Raw genomic sequence first — 15,831 nt, 5'->3', positions numbered from 1 at the left:
CCGGGGGCCGAGAGGCCAGGTGCGGCAGCGTGGTTGATGGTATGCACGCGGACCCCGGGTCTCTCACGGGTCCTGCCTGGGTTGGTGGCCCTGGGTCACAAGGTGGCGACTTCCTGCTGCTGCTTCTTCCTCCCTCCTTCCCTCTGAGTGTCTGCATAGACTTTTTTTTTTTTTTGCGGTACGCGGGCCTCTCACTGTTGTGGCCTCTCCTGTCGCGGAGCACAGGCTCCGGACGCGCAGGCTCAGCGACCATGGCTCACGTGCCTAGCCAGCCGCTCCGCGGCATGTGGGACATTCCCGGACTGGGGCACGAACCCGTGTCCCCTGCATCGGCAGGCGGACTCTCAACCACTGCGCCACTGGGGAAGCCCTGCATAGACTTTTAATTCCACGCTCGCTGTTGTTTTTACGCTCAGATAGTCCCAAGCGAGGCTGAGGGGAGAGCTCCCGGTCCTGTTGACACGACCCATTCGTCTTCTAGCTCTTTCTTGCTTTCCGGTGAAGAGGGATGCCCGAGGCCAAATCTCTAAGGAACGCTGACCCTTCGTGTGACCCTCTGTAGATCTGGAAACTTCCTGTGTGCACAGGTGACGGGCAGTCCCCGCGGGGCTGGCAGCTGGCCAGCGTAAGCAGGCCCCTTCCCGTTGCACCAGTCGCTGTTGCCTCTTTCTCGATAAAAAGTTTTTCTACAAAAGCTCCAGCACTTCTTACACGTCCACGTCCCCTGACGGCTTTGCTCGCTCTTTACCTTCCTGCCGTGGCTCGGGCCCTGCGTGCAGTGCTCTGCCTTAGAGACCCGACTGCTGGAGGTCAGAGATTCGGCACGGAGTCCAGTGTCGGGCTGCCCCCGTGAAAGCCGGGCCCCATGGGCTCAGTGCCGCCGGGGCCTGTGTGTGTGCGTGTGCGTGCGCACGCGGAGCGGCACCCCATGGACTGAGCTCACCTCCACTGCTGTGAGGGCGTGTCTTGTAAAAGCAGGATTTGCTGTGAGTCCTGAGAGCCCCAAGGCTCCTGGGCCAGAGCATCTGCACAGCCCGACTTCTGAAGGAAACTCCGGGACGCGGATGGGGCCTCCTCGTCTGGGGTCAGCGCTTCACGCTGTTAGGAGCTGCCCGGGGCCAGTCCCGCAGGCCCGCCTGCGCAGAGAGTGAAGGGCCGCGGCGGCCACTGGAGGGCGCCCCGCGAACACGCCTGCTTGGAGGCTGGCAGTCGGTCACCCAGCCGCCTGTTGTCCTGCTTAGAACCTAAAAGCGCAGTCCATCAGTCCATCGGCGACCTGCCTCGTGGGCTCACGTGGTGGTGAGGGCGGGCGGTTTTGCAGTGGCCCTGCCCCCTCTCCCCATGGAACAGCTGAGAAACCCACAGGCGTGAAGGAAGCGCTGGGTTCTCAGTGTCCAGGGCAAGGAGTGCTGACAGATGGCACAGCCGTGTGAGCAGCCCTCCGAGGAGCCCTGGCCTCGCGGGAGCCCTGAGCGAGCCAGTGGGTGTCTGTCCCCTTTGGAGGCTTGTGTGCGTGACGTGCAGAGCGGGAGTGAGATGCTCTGTCACCGTCTGTACCGCGGCTTTGGCCCCGCAGTGACGCAGGCATGTGGGATCCGACCTCCGTTGGCCCCGTGGACGCACCGTGGGCCCTTGGACGGCTCGGCAGCTGACCCGCGTAGGACTTACGGGCCCCACGGCTGCGGGCGTCCAGACCCACGTGGTGCAGGGTCAGCTGGGAGGAGGACGGAGGAGCCACGGGGTAACTGAAGAGGCTGGGGTTTAAGTCACGACAGGAAAAACCTGTTTCTGTGATACCTTCTGCTGTTTGCCGACATGTCACACACCCCTGGAAATACACACAGAAGAATTCAGAAGTTGGCTGATAACGAGCAAATAATTTGATCTTCAAGCCTGTGAGTCGTCTTCAGCAGTTTCCTCTTTCTCAGGCACAGGCCATCTGGGTGGACGTAACACGTTCGAAATGACAAAGCCCCCAAATCTCCCAACTGACTTTAAATTCAATAGCTTGATGTGTAGTTTAACTTCTTATTCCTGGTTTATCCTTTGTCAAGTGCCTTTTAAAAAAAAATTTATTTATTTATTTATTTTTGGCTGCGTTGGGTCTTCGTTGCTGTGCGCGGCCTTCTCATTGCAGCGGCTTCTCTTGTTGCAGAGCACGTGCTCTAGGCGCGCGGGCTTCAGTAGTTGAGGGCATGCAGCCTCAGTAGTTGTGGCTCACAGGCTCAGTAGCTGTGGCTCACGGGCTTAGTTGCTCCACGGCATGTGGGATCTTCCCGGACCAGGTCTCAAACCCATGTCCCCTGCATTGGCAGGCGGATTCTTAACCACTGTGCCACCAGGGAAGCCCCTCAGGTGCTTTTTATAATGGAACAAATGTTTGATATCTTGATGTATCTGCTACAATTAGCAAAAGATCCAGTTTCCTACACTAAATTTTATAACCTTCATGAAATAAATTCAAGGTTAAACTCACCTTTGGGATCTTAAATAATGGAGCATGGCAAGCAAGGTAGGTGACCTTTTGTCTACTGACAAAAATAAGATCGTTAACTTTAAAATCATAGTCAAGAAGTGTCAGCAGCAGAATTAACGACCTTAGAACATAAGCTGGAAAACTTCTGGTATCTTGCAAATGCATTTGAAGAATATAGGACTGGTAAGTTAAGAAAACAGGATTGAGGGGACTTCCCCGGTGGTCCAGCGGTTAGATTCTGCTTCCACTGCAGGGGGCATGGGTTCAATCCCTGGTCAGGGCACTAAGATCCCACATGCCGTGCGGCCAAAATAAATAAATTAATTAAAACACACAGAGAGATGAAAAAAAAAGGACTGAGTGTACCCTTCACCTTGGCTTTTTCCAAGTAGCTCCTCCTTCTCTTCTAAGTGGCTCGAGTCCACGGCCACACCACCCCGAGCCCCCAAATCAGAAGGGCTCCAAAGTTCACTGCAGTGTTTGGCAGCGTGGCAGGAGTACTGGGAATCAAACCAAACATACTGGGACGGCAGGAAGTGACCGAGGTGAATTCAGCATGAGATCGTCAAGCAAATGTCCACAGAAAGTAGGTTCTGTGTTGTGGCACCAGCGGCCGAGGCGAAGGTGGGCTTGTGCCCTGAGGTGCGGGGGCCCTGGGGGGGGGATCTGAGATGCAGCAGAGGGGCCTGCAGCTGAGACCCCACTATGTCCCTCTGTCACCAGTAGAGGTGGACGCCGGGACGGGGGAGGGACAGAAACGCGTGGCTGCTGCTGTCTGACACCTCCCCACCCAGGAGGCCCCCAGAGACTAGACAGCTTGCGACCAAAGCCACTGAGAAATTGATCAGAAATAAAGTGATTTCAGGCCCCCCGTCCTGTTTGGGGAAGACCAGCTGGGCTGAGCGGTGCAGGACTGCAGGCAGAGATCTGGGCGCTGGGGGTTTATCTTTTCCCAGGAGCCGTGGGAGCAAAGAGCAGAAAGGGAAGCGGGGGGTGGGGGTGGGCTTTTATTCTCAGCTCCCACGGGGCTGCCGTACCTGCCGGGACCCTGTGGGGCGCCCTCAGCACAGCCCACTGCTGGGGCAGCTGCTGGAGGAGCCGAGGGGATGGGGAATTTGAAGACAAATCCCACCACAGCCCGGGGCCCTGGAGGCAGCTGTGCTCTTGTCACCGACCGGAGCCACCCAGACACCTCTTCAGTCCCTCCCTCCCCATCCCCGAGGTTTACTGTCCAGAACCATCCCCAGGGCCACGTCGGGCAGGGTGGGGACCATCCCCGGCATCCAGTGTGTGTCTGTGCTTTTCTGCACAGGCTCTTCAGCCGGGAGGGGAAACAGTCTGCACGTAGAAAAGCACTGCAGCTCACTCAGGGCTCAACTTCCCAAGAGACTGGGACCAAATGGGGCGATTTCCCCGGTAGATGCCACAGAAAAGAGCCAGCCTCCTCCTCGGGGCAGCTGGGTGGTCAGAAGTGAACATGCATGTATTTATGTGGCAGAAGCCCAGGGGCTGGGGCAGCGCCCACCATCACATTCATCTTTCCTCAGAAAGGTACCCTCGTACCTTTGCTGCGAACTTGAAAACCGAATCTTTGTTTCTAGGGAGTTTGGGGGTTTCAGAACTGAGGGTCAGAGGGTTGTGGGGCAGTAATTTCTTCGTGAAGACTTGGGGTGGGGGAAGGGAGGCTCCTCTGCGCCCCGCCCCGTCTGGTCAGGTCATCTGGTCTGTACCGTCTCGTCTGTCTGTCCCGGGAGCAGGCAGCACCCTTGTGGCCCCAGTGACGCCCGCCTGTCCAAATCCCTCTTTCCCGTCGGCAGTCCCATCGGCTTTCGGGTTAGGTTAGAAATCCTAACAGCACTTTTCTTCCTTCAGTTTATTTACTTTTGTGCGCTTTGGGGACTTGTTTAGGACAGACCCACGCAGGCCCAGCGACAGCAGACGTGACCCGGGGGCACACCTAGGGTCAGGAGAGGCCCCGTCCGGACTCTTCGCCCACCACGTCCGCATGCACGCAAGTCGCCAGCAGCTCCGGCCCCGCGAGCCCACCACCCACCCATCCCCCGAGTGCGCTTCCGTGTGTCTCCTTCATTTTAATACCTTCTGACTTTCCTACCAAACGTCTCTTCATACACAACAAAACAAGAGGGAGGGGGGATGGAGTATTTTAACAATACAAAGTATAAATAGTGGCGTTAGATTTTCATCACTCATTTGAAAGCCAGACGTGAGGCTGAGGGAAGCAGGCTGCTGCAGGCGTGGACCAGAAAGGCGCCCGTAGGAGACAAGCACACACCCTGCGGGCGGCCAGGTACCCCGATGGCCCAGCTCATCCTCACGCCTGGCACCTGCTGCTCGGACATCACGGCCTCGGCCTGAGGGTGGCTTCTTGTGGGGGACTCGCCTGGCTCTGCCTGGTCTCCTGGGGAGAGGGAGGGAGGGAGCGGGTGATGCAGGGCCAGCAAGTCTCCTGGACGCGGGGGGGGGGGGGGGGGGAGCAAGCAGCGGGCGCGGGGGACCCGGTCCCTGCGGGCTGTGCCTTCTGCCACGCGCCGTCTGCCCCTCGGTTGGCCGAGGCCCGTGGAGCAGCGTCTACGCCATCGCCGGCTGTGCCCCCGCTTCGTCCAAGGAGCAGCTCTGGGGCCCACGTTGCAGCTTCTTCATCAGCCGCCGGAGTTTGCCGGGGAAGTTTCTGTCCATGTGGCGGTAAAGAAGCGGCACCACAGCGCTGCTGGCGAAGGCCAGGAACCTGGACAGGTCCTTGGCGAGGAGCAGCGCCCCCAGGTGGTGCCCGTCCGCTGGCCTCCCCCGCGCAGCCAGGACCGTGCGCCCCAGGAGCGTCAGGTAGTGGGGTGTCCAGAGCCCGAACTGCACACACACGGTGGCCACCAGCAGCCTGTGCGCCGAGGGGTCCGGCTGGCCCGCGTCCCGGTCGAGTGGCGTGTCCTCCTTCCGGATCCGCGTGAGGAGCACGAGCGCGTACAGCACGGCCAGGACGGGCACCAGGTACCCGCTGAGCAGCATGATGGCGTCGGCCGCCTCCGTGTGCCGCACCTGGGAGCACTCGGCCAGCCTGGCAGCCACGTGGCCGCAGATGTAGAAGAGCAGGGAGGAGAAGCCGGTGAGCAGGGCACCGCCCCACACGAAGCCGCACACGTGCCTGGTGTTGTAGACGCTCGACATGTAGGTGCGCGGCAGTGCCCGCTCGATGTAGCAGTCGAGGGCCAGCAGCGCCGTGGAGTACAGGGTCACCAGCGCCGCCACGTTGAACAGCACCAGCAGCGTGACGTGGACCTCGCTGCCCGCGTCCCACACGGCCCAGCCGGCGGCGCCGGGGCCCAGCAGGTGCGCAGGCGCCAGGGCGCCGAGGACCAGGCCGGCCGCGGCCATGTTGGCGAAGTAGACGTCGGGCATGGTCATACCGCCCGGGTCGTGCAGGTTGACCAGCAGCAGCAGGGCATTGTAGCCGAGGCCGAGGGGGACGCCGACAAGCAGGTAGAGCAGCGAGAGGGCGGACAGGGCCCGCTGGACGTGCTGGCAGGGGAGCTGGTCCTCGCCGCCCGTGCCGTTGAGTGGGCAGCTCCACATGGCGGGCTGTGGGGAGAGCAGCGCGTGAGTCCTGCCCTCCACCGGACCTGGGCCCCTCCCTGCCCCCTGAACCAGCTGGGACGGCCAGAAACTGCCGCATGCGTGTTTTCTGTGGTCGCAAGGTGGCGTGGCTGGAAGCTGTGAGGACCCTACTGGCCGCGGGAGCCTCCCTGGCCCCGTTTGCCAGGGAAACGTACAGCTCTTGGAGCCATAACGTGCCTGCTGTCACCTTTTGGTGATGGGTGGTGACTGGGTGGGCCATGGTGACAAAAGCCTGGAGAGGAGGGGGTGGACCCGAGGCCTGGCCTCCCGCGGCCCCGTCAGCCCCCTCGGTGGGAGCTGCAGCCCTGCCGGCGCATCCCTGGTTTCCCACATCAGTCGCGGAATCCTGCGATCACCCTGCTCCACCCTCCCCGCCGTCCTGTGTCTGGGCCGAGGCGTGCCGGGTCGGGGTGACGCAGGTCCCGAGGTGCTGCCCTCCTGCCGGCTCCGTCACATCTGGGAGGGGCACGGCCGCTGCAGGGACACGGGTCCTCCCTCCAGAGTCCTGGGGTCAGGGGAGCCGGCGGGCGCTCCAGGCAGGTGACACGCCCTCGTGGGGTCCTCGGAGCCCTCTGCGTCCTCTTCTTGCCGACTCAGTGCTGGCTCGCTCTCTCCCATCTCTGTCCCAAATGCCTGCAGGCTCCTGCCTGCTGAGCCACGGCCTGGAAAGTGGCTGGGGGCCGGGGAGCCGGTCCACCAGAGCGGCCTGTGCATGCTGTGACCAGCCTGCGGCCTGGTCCCCGTCCACTCTGGCCTCACATGGCTCGCAGGGCGTCCAGCGGCCCCTGGGCCTCAGTCCCTACCCTCCTGCCGTCCACACACTCTCACTCTCCTGCCATGCCTGCCCTGCCTCACTCCGGGCCCCACGTCTCCTGGTGCCTGGGCCACATCTCTGCACGCGTGGGCGTCCATCTGTGGGTTCTCGTGACGCCCCTCCTCCCGGGGCGGGTGCAACGGCTCTTCCCTCTCTGTTTCCAGCCAGTTTGAGGCGCGAGGGTTGTGTCTGGAAGGACCAGCGTGTGGGATGGGCAGCCCTGCCCTCTGGCTCCCCCCATGGCCCCACGGCGGGTCCGCTGGCGCCCCCGCCCCTCCTGGGGGTCCCCATCCATGTGGAGGGCGGGCTCAGCCAGGGGAAGTCAACTGAGCAGAGGTTCTCGGAAACCAAGGACAGAAGGGGGGCCCTGTGGGCTCGTGGGCCACGGCCAAGGAGGGCAGGGGGAGCACTGTCGGAGGAGGGGCAGAGCTGCTGCCAGGGGCCCTGCCCTGGCTGAAAAATGGCTCCGTTCTTGGGAGGTGGTCACGTGGAGTCAGCCTACTGAGAATTTCCTTCACACACTCATGTGCTCGTACGGCTGGCTCTCTCGGCCCGAGAGGGGCTGTGAGTGTCTCAGGAGTCAGTGCCGGGTTTTAGATTAAGAACCTGCCCGAGTTTGTGTTCCGGCAGTTCATAAACACATAACTTAGAAACCCTGCCCCATGAGCTACAAGCAGCTCTGCGTGCGTCCTCTTAGTTATGAACCGTGAGGACACTTCTGATTTCAGGTGCAGATCGCGAGCTCAAAGTACCAGTTTGCACTTGCTTTCCGTCCATTTTTGCTTCTTGTTCCTACGTTCTTCCTGGAGGCCCCTGGTCTCCAGGTGTCATTCAGAGGGCCCAGGGCAGGGACACCTGCTGGGGGGGCCGCCTCATGCACAGAGGAAGGTGCCTGGCGTTTTCTGAAGTGGGGAGGCCCATCCTCACCTGCGTGGGCACGCAGAGTGAGAAGAAGGGAAGGAAGCAGACGGGTGACACCGCTGGCACCGAGGGGACGTGTCACTGGGACACTTGCAGGCCGTGGGTGGGGGGCCACCTGGCTCAAGACTGCGCGGGCGGTGCCTGTGGGCTTGCAGGGGAGCTGGGGGATCTCATTTGGGGACGCTTGGCACGTGGCACTGTGACACCCCCAGACCTGCCGAGCGGCAGTGAGCCTGGCGGGAGAGCAGCGGTCATGTCGGGAAGTGACTGCCCGCCCCGGCGGCAGGGCAGCCGGTCAGGCCCGCTCGAAGCCCAGCCGGGTATCCCGAGGACGGTGGTGGGGGCGGCCATCCTGCCCTGTCCAGGTCCCGGTGCTACTCCTGCAGGGTGCCCTGCCCTGCTGGCCGCAGACTGGCCCTGCCTCCTCCCCTCGCCGCCTGCGGTCCCCCCACTTCCCTTTGTGCTCTGGTTTTGCAAGTGCAGGAATCTGGGAACAAGACCCTCCTCCCCACCCCCGCACCCCCAGGCCCTGTGAGGAGGGGGCCTGAGAACAATGGCTTGGCTCACCCCCTCCACAGGGCTGGGCTGGGCTGGGCTGTCTTTCCAGTTACCAGCTCTGTTCACTTCCTTCCCGAGAAAGAGGAACTGGAACGGCTGCCAGCGCAGAGACCAGGATTCCAGGAAGGGCCCTCTCTGTGGTCCTGCCCCTCCCAGAGGCAGGAGAGAAGAGGCCAGGTAGGCCCTGAGTGGCTGGGCTCCTTCTCCCCGGTGCCTCGGTGGGCTGTCCCTGGTGGTGCCGAATGTGGAGCGTTTGGCGCTTTTCATTCTGAAAGCTGCCACATTCTCCCCAAGTGGCAGGATTAATAATCCAACTTCTGACGGCCCCGTCACCTGCTGCAGTCCTCTCAGCTCCAGGGGTCAGCGCAAGCAAGGACCCCAGTGGCCTCTTGTCCAGGCTGGCCTTAGGAACAGGCTGGTCCTGTCGCCCTGTCCTTGGGGCCTACCTGACACCTCCTGGAAAGAGCTGCCCGCGCTGCTGCCCGCTGGGCCCCTCGATGCTCCCGGGCCTGCCCTCTTCTGTGCCCTCACGCCCTCCCCCCTCCCCCCCCCCCCCGCCCCCGCCAGCTCTGCCCTGTCCTCCCGGCTCTGCCCCGTCCTCCCAGCTCTGTCCTGTCCTCCCGGCTCTGTCCTGTCCGGCTGCCCTCCCGCCTCGCCTCCTCCGGGCCCGCCTCCAGACTCGCTGGCCGGGGTGGCCACCTTCCTCTCATGCTTTCGCTGTGTCTCCACTCTCCAAATCTCCCCCATGCCTCCTCCGGCACCAGCACCCAGTTGCAGCGCCCACACCAGGTCTCGTCCACAGCCCCTTCGTCAGACGAGACACCAGGAGTGGCCCCGACCTCCTGTCCTCCCACGGGACTGCACCCAGGGGCCCTCCGTGGACTCCCACTCCTGCCAGCCCAGCTGGGTCCCGGTTCCATGCCCGAACCTCTCTTTTGCCTGGTTGGGATCCTGGCCTCCTCCCAGGGACCCTGCCTGACTTCCCTCCGCTGGGCCCAGGGAACATACAGGTGTGTGCGCGGTCGCCTCTCTTCTGCGGCAGGCGTGCCGAGCCAGGGCTGCAACCAGCCTCGGTCCACAGAGCAGGGCTGCGCCTGACGCGTGCAGGCGTGTTGCCTCGGGGATCACAGCGATGCCAGTGGGAGGACCGCCGAGCCCTGATCATCTGCTCCGGCCGGCGTGTGGCCCTGGGCCGGGGGAGCGGGCTGGTCGGCACCAGTGTCCTGGCCCGGCAGAGAAGCGGGAAGCAGCTCCGCAGGCTGGGCCTGGCATGCGCCTCGGGCTGTCCGCGGTGGTCCCGTTACAGCTTTATCCTGTTCCTCCTATAAGGGGATTGATCACTGATCTAAAGGTGACTTGCATCCCCGCTGTCTTGTTTCTGATTATGCTCCTGAAGCAGCAGCCTCGGCCCTGCCAGCACGGCGGCTTTCACCACGTCCGCTCCCCTGCCTGGTCCCGGCGTGGCTGCTGTGCGGCGGGCGTCTGGCCAGTCTTGTTCGAGGGGATGGAGAGGTCCTTAGCTTCGGGCCAGGGTGGTTCCAGGCTTGGGGCCAGCAGTGGAGAGGAGAGAGGAGGGTGGCCAGCCTGGCAGAGCAGAGAGTACCTCGCCCGCGGGAGGGCACCGCCGGCCTGAGACTCCAGGGTGGAGGTCATCTCTGTGGGCGGGGGGCTCAGCTGGCTCAGAACGTTGCCCCTGACACTGAAGCACCTGTTCAGGGTCTTTCTCTGCAGGCTTGGCTGCATGCATGGCACAAGAGGGTAGCCTCGGGAGAGGCTGGAGCTCAAAAATCATGCTTTTTTCAGAGAATCTGAGAGGACCAGGAAGTCGGGCGGCGTTGGGCCCGATCAACGAGCTGGCCTGCGCGTGGCCTGCTGGGGCTGCTGCTTTCTGAGTGTGATGGGGACGCTCTCAGGCCTCCCTGCCCACCTGCTGCGTGTGCGGCACCGGGGGCTGAGGAAAGCCTTCAAGGGAACACAGCCAAGGTCACCACTGCCACAGCACAGAGGGTCCCCTCTCGGGCCCCAGTGGCCTTGCCCTCTGGAGTGAACCAGGCTGAGGCCCCAAGGCCAGAGGTTCACGGTCAGACAAGCTGGCATCCACCTGTGGTACCTGGGCAGCGGCACTGCCACTGACCTCAAGCTAGCCCATCGGAAGGGCATGGTGATAGGGCGGCCACCTCCAACGGGGCAGGCAGGGCGAGCCCTGCTCGGGGCTGCCGGACGTGGAAGTAGTGGTTTTGTCTCCACGGGAGGCCCAGGGCACGGAGCCGTTTCGGGGTTCTGTCCCACCGCACCCGTTTCTGAGGACTCAGCTGTCTCTAGAGCCCCCTCTCTTCCTTGACCCTCAACTGGAGTGAGTGTCATTCATCACAGATGTTCCCGTGCACAGAAGTACTGATAGTTTTCTTCCAAGACCCTCTCTGGGTTCCAATAATTATCTTTCAAGAAGATGTTCTCCCAGACTCTCCAACTTCCAGCCCCGGGAAGGCTCAGCCACCCCGTGGTCACGCTGTGTGCCCCTCGGGTGGGAGCTCCCCCGGCTGTGCTGGGCGGGAGGCTCTTTGGCGGGGTCATCGGCATGGCACTGAAGAGCTGTCTGCTCCAGGCTCGGGCGGGGAGGAGCGGAGACACCACGAGAGGAAAACCCACAGCCGCCGGGCTCCAAGGTGCATGCTGACATGAGCGCAGAGTGTGCGGCGCTGGCCGAGCACCCCAGGGCAGCTCTCCTGCTGTCTTCAATTCTGGAGAAGATGGTCCCTGCTCTGCTCTGGGCCCTGAGCAGGCACTTCCAGGATGTCTGCCGCTCTCTCTGGCACCCAGGAGGCCGTCGGATGGCCCTGTGGCCTGGGTGGGTACTGGAGTCACATGTGGGCCGAGAGGGTCTTGCGGGCTTAGTGTGGAGGCCCGCTCTAGGTGGGCGTGGCTGGGCCTCAGGGAAAGTGAGCTGACAGGCCAGCCTCTGCTCAGCGGCCCAGGAAGCCCTGAAGCCCAGGAGGGGCCGCGGTGTCCAGGGCGTGGGGGCAGCGCAGTGAGGCAGCAGCTCCCCCCCAAGGATCGGTGACTGCGGGGCCCTGGCGGGGGACTGGCCACAGGCCTGGTCAATGGAGCGGAACAGCCGGGGCAGCCGTGAAGCGGTGCCCACCTGGGGACCTGGGGCCACGGGGCGCACGTCCAAGCCCTGCTGCACCGAGGGCCCTGCTTTTATACTTAGAGAAGGCAGCTCGGGTGCGCCCCCTGCCTGACTCAGTCCTCCCCTCGGAGGGACCCACACTGCCTGCTGAGAGCTCTTGCCCGAGGGCTGCGAGGGAACCAAGCAGTGGCCTGTGAACTGGGCCGAGGGGCCGAGACCGGGACTCCACATGGCTGAGGACCGGGCTCCCTGGGCACCCTGCTCACAGCTGCCTGGCTTTGGTCCCTGGGTCAGGAGGTTGTCGCGAGGGTGGAGTACGTGCGGTCAGCGGATGAGCCTGGCCAGCCCCCGGCGTGCGCAGTGGGCTGCAGTTCCTCATCCTCCTCCACGGTCCGTTACTGCAGAGGAAGCTGCTGCGTGAACTCTCACTCAGACTCTCTGCCAACTGACACGTGGGGAGAGGAAGCTGGCGGAGAGAGGACAGAGAGCTTGAGCGCGGGCACAGGCTGAGTGCGAGTTCTCACGGGGAGAGGCTGCGGGCCCCATCAGACCCCACATCACAGCTCAGAGTCCCTGGGACCCCACTAGGGCCTCGGTAACAACACAGGCGGCGAGTCTCTGGGGCTGCGCTCGCTGAGCTGGGGTCCCAGCCCCATGGGGCTGGTCTCCACCCCAGTGGCACCCCTGCTTACAGATGCTCCGCCGTCCCTTCTTTCATTCTCTGCTGGCAAGGACTGCACGTCAGTTGGGCTAGCTGCTGGAAGTGTTTTGAGGCCCGATGTCAGCGTCTTTCTTCCATGATTTTTTTTTTTTTTTAAAAAAGAACCCAGAACGGTATAAACCAACCCTTGAAAAGTGAATGTCCACAGGTAACTAAAAACCTTGCTCAAATTCAGGGCTACAGTGCACGGTGATCTCTGTGGAAATTGGAGGATGCCAGGAGCACGTCAGAGCAGCAACCTGGCAGGGGGCGGGGAGCGGGCGGCTGTGGTGGGCAGGGGGTCCTGAGTGAGCGTGTGCGCATGCACGAGTGTGAGCGTGTGCACGCCCACAGCCCGCAGAACCAGCTAACCCCCGTCCGAGGTCGCTGAACTTGTCCCACTGCACTCGTCTGTTCCCACCTGCCGAGAGCTCCCTGAAGGGGGAGCATTCCTTGATCCGTGCCCTGCAGCCTGGCTGGCTGTGTCCGGGAAGAGGAGGCCTGAGATGGTGTCACAGGCTTTTCCCCAAAGTGCCTGGGCAGTGCGGCTCGGCCTGGCTTTAGTCCTGGAGACCCGCGCGCACGGTAATACCTGGACTTCAGCTGAATGCTCTGGAGCCCTCAAAATGCTTTGAAAACGACTCCTGAATGTTTATTTCCTTTTGTAACAGTGGATAGAGGCTCTAGCTACAATTAACATGCAGCTGGTAGGAGCCAGACGCTCCGGAAAGGCTGATGTTTTCATAGGTCTTCAATGTAGAGAGCTTACGCCTCTGATTCCTGTCACAGACGCTGCGCCTTCCTGGCTGTGATAAGAAACGGTCCATTATGTAGATGGGGTGTCCTGATTTTTGTAGCCTGTTGCTTTTTAAGGTTCTGAACCGAAGAGTGGTGAGTGTGAACCAGGCAGCCTGCCTCAGGCATAAACCGAGCTGCCTCTGGCTCTCCGTGGGAGAGAACGGCACATCCGCCGCTCGGGAAGGGCTGCAGGAACGGGGACCAACGGCCCGGGACGCCCGCCCGGGCTCCCAGGCTCTTCACCCTGGGAGAATATGGGACACGTGTTCTCTTGTTTGTGGAGCTCTGGTTTCTTGCCTTTTTCTTGTCCACTGACTACCTTGGTTTGAGGCTAGTGCTCCTTGCAGGTAATCTCAACCAGGGGAAAACAGAACCAGGAAGACTCGCTCAGAAATTCAATGGCCACACGGAGAACAGACCGGGCCTCCGCTCAGGCTCCGCAGCCCGGCACCCTGCTGGGCTCCCCCACCCCGCCCTGCCTCTCCCTGGTGTGCTCTTACCTGGGGGGTGCTCGGAGCCACAGATCTTATCGCTGCCCGTGGTTCTTTCCAAGGGAGGAACGCCCATTACACTTGGTGTAACAGCCTTCCTCGGTTCTCATTAAAACTGGGAACCTCCTAGGTGCGCTCCGCCCTCCCACCGCGTGTGTGGGAGGAAGGGGACCCGCGGGGTCGCATGGGACAGGCGGCCCGTGCCCCCCTGTCCCTCCGCTACTCAAGGGGTGTTCTGTTGGCAGGTCTTGGGGGTCGAACTCGGCCCCTTGGCAGCATCACGTTCTAGCTTCTCAAATTAGAAAGTTTGCTTTTACTCCCTACACTGAGTCCCTTCTGCTCTTTGATGCCTGGCTGGTGTTCTGGGGTCCCGGGCCTGTGAGACCCCGTGGACAGACGCAGCCTGGTGTGGCCCAGTCGTGCAAGAGGCTTGAGCCATAGAGCGCTGAGGAGCCGGCGGCGAGCAGGGGGAGGTAGCTGGGCGCTCTGCCGAAGGAGGGAGCAGCCTGGGTGTGTCCTGCGCAGAGCACAGCAGCCCTCACCCCAGACAAGCCCTGGGGTGCAACCTGCCGGCGGCAGGTTGTATTTTCAGGGTCTAGATGACATGCTAGGGCCTGGAGGATGGATGCAGCTTGCCCAAGGAGCACCTTCCCCTCCCTGCCCCGGAAAGCGGCCGGTCCGTCTTCCCACCGGCAATCATGCACGCGTGCTTCCTGGCAGGGATCTTTGCAAGCATGTCACTTTTTCGTTATATAATAGGTATAAGCAGCTCTCCGTTCTAACCTAAAACCCCACACGCCCACATCCGGCGGCTCTGCGTGCCTTTCTCCCGTCACCTGCCTGCCAGGGGCTTCTGAGTTCAGGGACCCCAAGTCAGTGCAGAACTAATGCTGTGCTCGTCTCAGGGTGTTTCCCTACCCCCCAGGGAGGCAGGACAGCAGTGGTCAAGGGCAGGGCCCCCCCAGCTTCCTCTCCGTGACTCGGCACAGTACGCACTCACCAGATGAAGCTATGGTTTTTCAAAGCCTGTTATCTTAGAGAGGACTTTTTCATTTAGGAAGATACTAGAGGTTCCGGTGTGGGGAGCTGGACCCTGCAGCGGGTCATGGAGTGTGTGGCCGTCCCCTCAGCATAATTTTCAATAGGGCCTCTTTTCCCTCTCAGTGGCGCCCTGGTGGGGAGCCAGTTGCGACGGTAGTGTTAGTGTCTGGTCCCCCTTACGCGTGGGCGGCCTGGAGCATGGTCAGAGTCTTCGTGTTCACACTCTCGCGTCTGCAGAGGCCTGGAAAGCAGGCTGCTCGCCCCCGGGTGACTGAAGGCCAGCCCCGCTAGATGCTGCAAACAGAGCGGGGAGGAGGGGGCCGCTGCTCGCAGAGGCACGGAGCTGGTTGTCGGCAGGTGGCCTGGAGCTGCCAAGTGAGCGCACATCCAGCGATGGGGGAACAGTCCGTCAGGTCCAGACGCACCCTCTGTCTCCCCAAAGCCCGGACAGACTGCGACACTGAGACCAGGGCCCCACTGAGACCATGAACCCGGCTACCGTGTTCATGTCATTAACTTGGTGTTGGGTTTCTGGTCCTGGGCAGATGGGCGCTCAGAGGCTGGGGCACTGCCTTCTTCTCAAGTTTTGAAGGAGCCTTATGCCCAGGGGTTTTTATCTTTTTATCAAGTGTCCTAGACCATTAACGACACTTGATATTTCCATTTAGACGTTGCTCCAGAAGTTCCTAAGATTTTGTAATCATAAAAGGGGACGAAAGTTACAACCACGGTGACCCAGGAGCAGGCGGTCGGTCCCCGGCAGGACATGTGAGGAGCCGGCGGTGTTGCTGAGCCTCCTACGCGGCCAGCAGCTCTCAGCTGCCCCGGACAGGTGAATGACCGCAGGGCAGCGGCCCCGGCCGGCTGGGCTCTGCACGGCTGGAGGGCAGCCACGGGCGGGGACAGCGCTCCCACCCGCCGGGGGACAGTGCCCGGGCGGGGCCGAGGGGACCCGAAAGTCAGAGCTCAGAGCGGAGCACCGGCCCCGGGCCGCTGCGTCCCGTGCTACTGCCGCGCGGGCCGAGACCCCGAGTGTGCCCATCCGCCCCCGCCCCGCCCCGCGTTCGGCGCCCACTCACCGGCTCGCTGGGCCGCGGACCGCGCAGTCGCCGCGAGGGGGGCAGCTCGGGGCTCCGAGAGAGGCGGCGGGGCTGACGGCGCGCACGCCGCGCGGGCCTGTGTACACACGTGACCGCGCCGCTCCCGCCCCGCCCCGCCCCGCCCCCGGGGGCGCGCCGGTGGCCGGCCGAGGTCCTGGGCGGGCCAGATTGCTGA

The 15,831-nt window shown here is 62.5% G+C and overlaps 2 protein-coding genes across 4 annotated transcripts in view; one reads left to right on the top strand and one right to left on the bottom strand.

The window, feature by feature from the left end:
• C15H7orf50 (chromosome 15 C7orf50 homolog) overlaps positions 1-15,831 on the top strand; it is a 95,723-nt gene that overhangs the window by 51,761 nt on the left and 28,131 nt on the right. The window lies entirely within an intron of this gene.
• GPR146 (G protein-coupled receptor 146) lies at positions 3,935-15,767 on the bottom strand. Its single transcript, XM_067705275.1, has 2 exons — positions 15,636-15,767; positions 3,935-6,067 (listed from the first exon to the last, which is right to left on the bottom strand). The coding sequence occupies exon 2, from the start codon at positions 6,059-6,061 to the stop codon at positions 5,066-5,068; it is 996 nt and encodes a 331-aa protein (XP_067561376.1). The 5' UTR covers positions 6,062-6,067; positions 15,636-15,767; the 3' UTR covers positions 3,935-5,065.

This window comes from Pseudorca crassidens, chromosome 15, assembly GCF_039906515.1.
Source record: "Pseudorca crassidens isolate mPseCra1 chromosome 15, mPseCra1.hap1, whole genome shotgun sequence".
Taxonomy (NCBI): domain Eukaryota; kingdom Metazoa; phylum Chordata; class Mammalia; order Artiodactyla; family Delphinidae; genus Pseudorca; species Pseudorca crassidens.
This window is presented reverse-complemented; position numbering and strand designations above follow the sequence as displayed.